The 3197-nt window shown below is 53.9% G+C and overlaps 1 protein-coding gene across 1 annotated transcript in view; it reads right to left on the bottom strand.

The window, feature by feature from the left end:
• LOC123025837 (sulfotransferase 2A1-like) overlaps positions 1-2036 on the bottom strand; it is a 14895-nt gene extending 12859 nt beyond the window's left edge. Inside the window, exons 1-2 of the mRNA XM_044434905.1 lie at positions 1725-2036; positions 1154-1298 (exon numbers count right to left, since the gene is read on the bottom strand). Coding sequence (XP_044290840.1) covers positions 1154-1298; positions 1725-2036 — 457 coding nt within the window. The remainder of the gene's footprint in view (positions 1-1153; positions 1299-1724) is intronic.
• Between the last annotated feature and the right edge of the window lie 1161 nt (positions 2037-3197).

Raw genomic sequence — 3197 nt, 5'->3', positions numbered from 1 at the left:
ACTCGTGATGAGCTGTGCCCTGGCTACGTGTATGATCATGCCTGATCGTGAGGGGGGTTACAACATTCCCCACTGCTCTTTTGGGGAGTCGAATCATCGAGTCCGCGGACCGTTAGTGGGTGGAGTTTATAAACATTATCGTGCCTCAGATGGGATCTGACGTGAAATGCCAATACTTTTGTGGCATTCATACACTGCTGGACAAGGCGGGTGATCCAACTGAGCACCAGGGGCCCGAAGATGAGGAAAAACAGTAACCCCAAAATTGGTCCAACAAGGGACGAGAGTAAGCTGGTCAGCCAGGGGGACCAGTTGAAAAGGCGCTGATACCAGTTGGAATCTTCCTGGCGGTGCCTTTCTCGGTCCTTTAGGTGAGCTTTTACTAGGTCTAGACTGTTGCGGATGACACCTGAATGATTTACATAAAAGCAACATTTTTCATCCAAGGCAGCACATAGGCCGCCCTGTTTCAGCAAAAGTAAATCTAGTCTCCTCCTATTTTGGAGGGCTACCTCCACGAGAGAGTCAAGGGATCGTTCCAAGAATTTAATGGAGCCATGTAGCTCCTGCAAGTCTTTATCAACTTGTTCAGAGAGGTGGAATATATCTTGGCTGCCTTTCATCCAGGTGCCAGCCCCGACTGCTGCTGAGCCTGCGATGCCCAGTCCGGTTAAAAGAGGAGCGAGGAGGGGCATAGCGCGCCGGACGCGAGAATTTGTGGGAGCGGCCCCGGGGGTCATTTCTCCGTTGGCAAGAAAAACCTTTGGGAGCACGAGAGTAAGAATACAAAGATCCGACTGAGGTGCCGGCGTGGCTGCAGAACCGTTGGGTTTTAAGAGAAGGGTGGAGAAAATGCACGGGGTGAGGCCTGATCGGCAGGCAAAAAGAGTCCCGTTTGGGGCTGCTAGGAGGTAAGGGCGTGCTGTGGGGCTAAGCAGTAAGGTAGCCGCACATCGTGGATCCTTATGGGGTCCATTTGGACCCATAACGCAGGTCCCTTGACCTGAGAATTCCTCTAACGTTATAGAGGGGTGGAGCCCCCACGGGCAGGCGCTCCCGTAGTTTTCCGAGTAGGAGATCTTAAAAAGGGTGGGAAAGGACACATTCACTCCTACTCCTGTGTAAAAAGGCTGTGGACTCAGGCATAACCAACAGGTTTTGGTAATATTTGGATTGGTCCTGTTAAGGACTTCAAAAACTGCAGATACTAGTGTAAATGAGCGGCTGGATGAGGGTCGGCCAGCGGCCCGGTCCGGGGCCCGCTGTGTGTGAGCATCAGGGATGCGCTGAGCCGGGATCTGAGGGCAGGGAAGGACCCGGTTAGGTCCCACCGGGCCCCAGGGTCTTGCGATAACCCGTTTCTGCACCGTGAAAAGTACGCCTGGATCGGGCCCGTACAGGTTTAAGTGCAGTCCCCATGTTTTGCCTTTTATCCAAGAATCCTCCCTGCCCTGTTTTACCCTGATGCTCATGGGGTTACGTCTTCCGCTCCTTGCTTGACTGGCATGCATCCTTCGTACCGCGAGCCAAGAATCCTTATTTTTGCCTTCCAACCAGGTAGCGAAAGTTTCGCAGCCCCACCGGGCACAGTAAAATTTGGGCGCGCCACCGCATGCGGGGCGCCCATCTGATGGGCAACCATAATATTGTTCCTGTGCTAGTTTCTCTGCTAAGGCATCAGGCCTACACCCATGGCCCAAAAGCAGCTGTATCCCCCCCCTTACGTTCGCCGAAATGAGGCCCGGGTTGGTCCACCCGGGCGGAAAGAGTTGGCAGAGATCTATGCAAAATTCCGGGGAGGCGTCGTAGATGTGGGTCAGAATGGTTGCTACTGGCGGGGACGCCTGCCAATCAGTTCGCAGTGTCCATTCCATGGTGAGNTTTACGTTTGCCAAAATGAGGCCCGGGTTGGTCCACCCGGGCGGAAAAAGTTGGCAGAGGTCTATGCGGAATTCCGGGGAGGCGTCGTAGATGTGGGTCAGAATGGTTGCTACCGGCGGGGACGCCTGCCAATCAGTTCGCAGTGTCCATTCCATGGTGAGTGGCTGGTGTGGGTTTGGCCGGGGGCAGCCTATTGGGTGGGCGAGAAGAATCAGGAAGATTGCCCGGAGGAGACCTTTCTCAACTTGACCCGCAGAGGGTTTTCGGTTTGGTGCGCCGCCCATTTTTCCGAGAGGACTGGCGAAGCAGGCTTTATCTGCGTCACGTGGATCCAGTGGGGTTTTTCGGCCAGTCGTACCACCGTGGGAGTGGAGAGGATCACCTGGAAGGGTCCTAGCCACCAGGCACCTAGTGTAACAGGGTGAAAGTTCTTTAACCAGACCCAATCTCCCGGATTTACGCGTGGGGGAGGATCGACCGCCTCGCTAGTCCTGCCCATGCTAGACTGAACCTGGCGGCGAATATCATGTCTGACATGATCGAGGGCCTGCAGGGACTCAAGCAGGTTGTGGTTAGACAACTCGGTGCACGTTTCCTCCGTCAGGTGGGGTAGCAGAGGAGGCGGCTGCCCAAATATAATTTCAAAAGGTGTGAAACCATTCTTATACAGAGAACATGGCATGCGTAGGAGGGCAAACGGAAAGAGGTCTGTCCAGGGACCGCCAACTTCAAGAGTATATTTTGTTAAAGTTTCTTTTAACGTTCTATTCATCCTCTCTACCTGTCCTGAGCTCTGTGGTCTATACACACAATGCAATTTCCAATCAATTCCTAGCGCTTTTGCTACCAATTTGGAAGTTTTGGCAATGAACGCCGGGTCATTATCTGAACCCAAAGCAAGGGGTACCCCAAATCTAGGTAGAATTTGATGCAGGAGGGTTCGGGCAACGATCAAGGCTGTCTCTCCCTTTGTAGGGAACGCTTCGACCCACCCGGAATGGGTGTCGATGAAGACCAGTAAATAGCGATACCTACCTCGGGTAGGTTTTACCTCGGTAAAGTCTATTTCCCAATGTTCTCCCGGCTGGGACCCGTGGTGGCAAACGCCCGGGGTGATGGAGGGCCGGTTAGGACCAGCATTAACTCTTGCACAGGAGGCGCACCCAGAGGTTATGGAGTCGGCCAGAGTCGATAGTCCAGGCAGGTAAAAATGGGGTCTGAGTAGCTGACAGAGTCGGGCCGTTCCCAAGTGTGTGGCTCGATGGGTCCGGAGAAGAAGATCTCGCCCCAATGCTTGGGGAAGGAAGATCCTTCCA

Source organism: Varanus komodoensis, unplaced genomic scaffold (genome assembly GCF_004798865.1).
Source record: "Varanus komodoensis strain SLA01 unplaced genomic scaffold, ASM479886v1 scaffold29_1, whole genome shotgun sequence".
Taxonomy (NCBI): Eukaryota; Metazoa; Chordata; class Lepidosauria; order Squamata; family Varanidae; genus Varanus; species Varanus komodoensis.
This window is presented reverse-complemented; position numbering and strand designations above follow the sequence as displayed.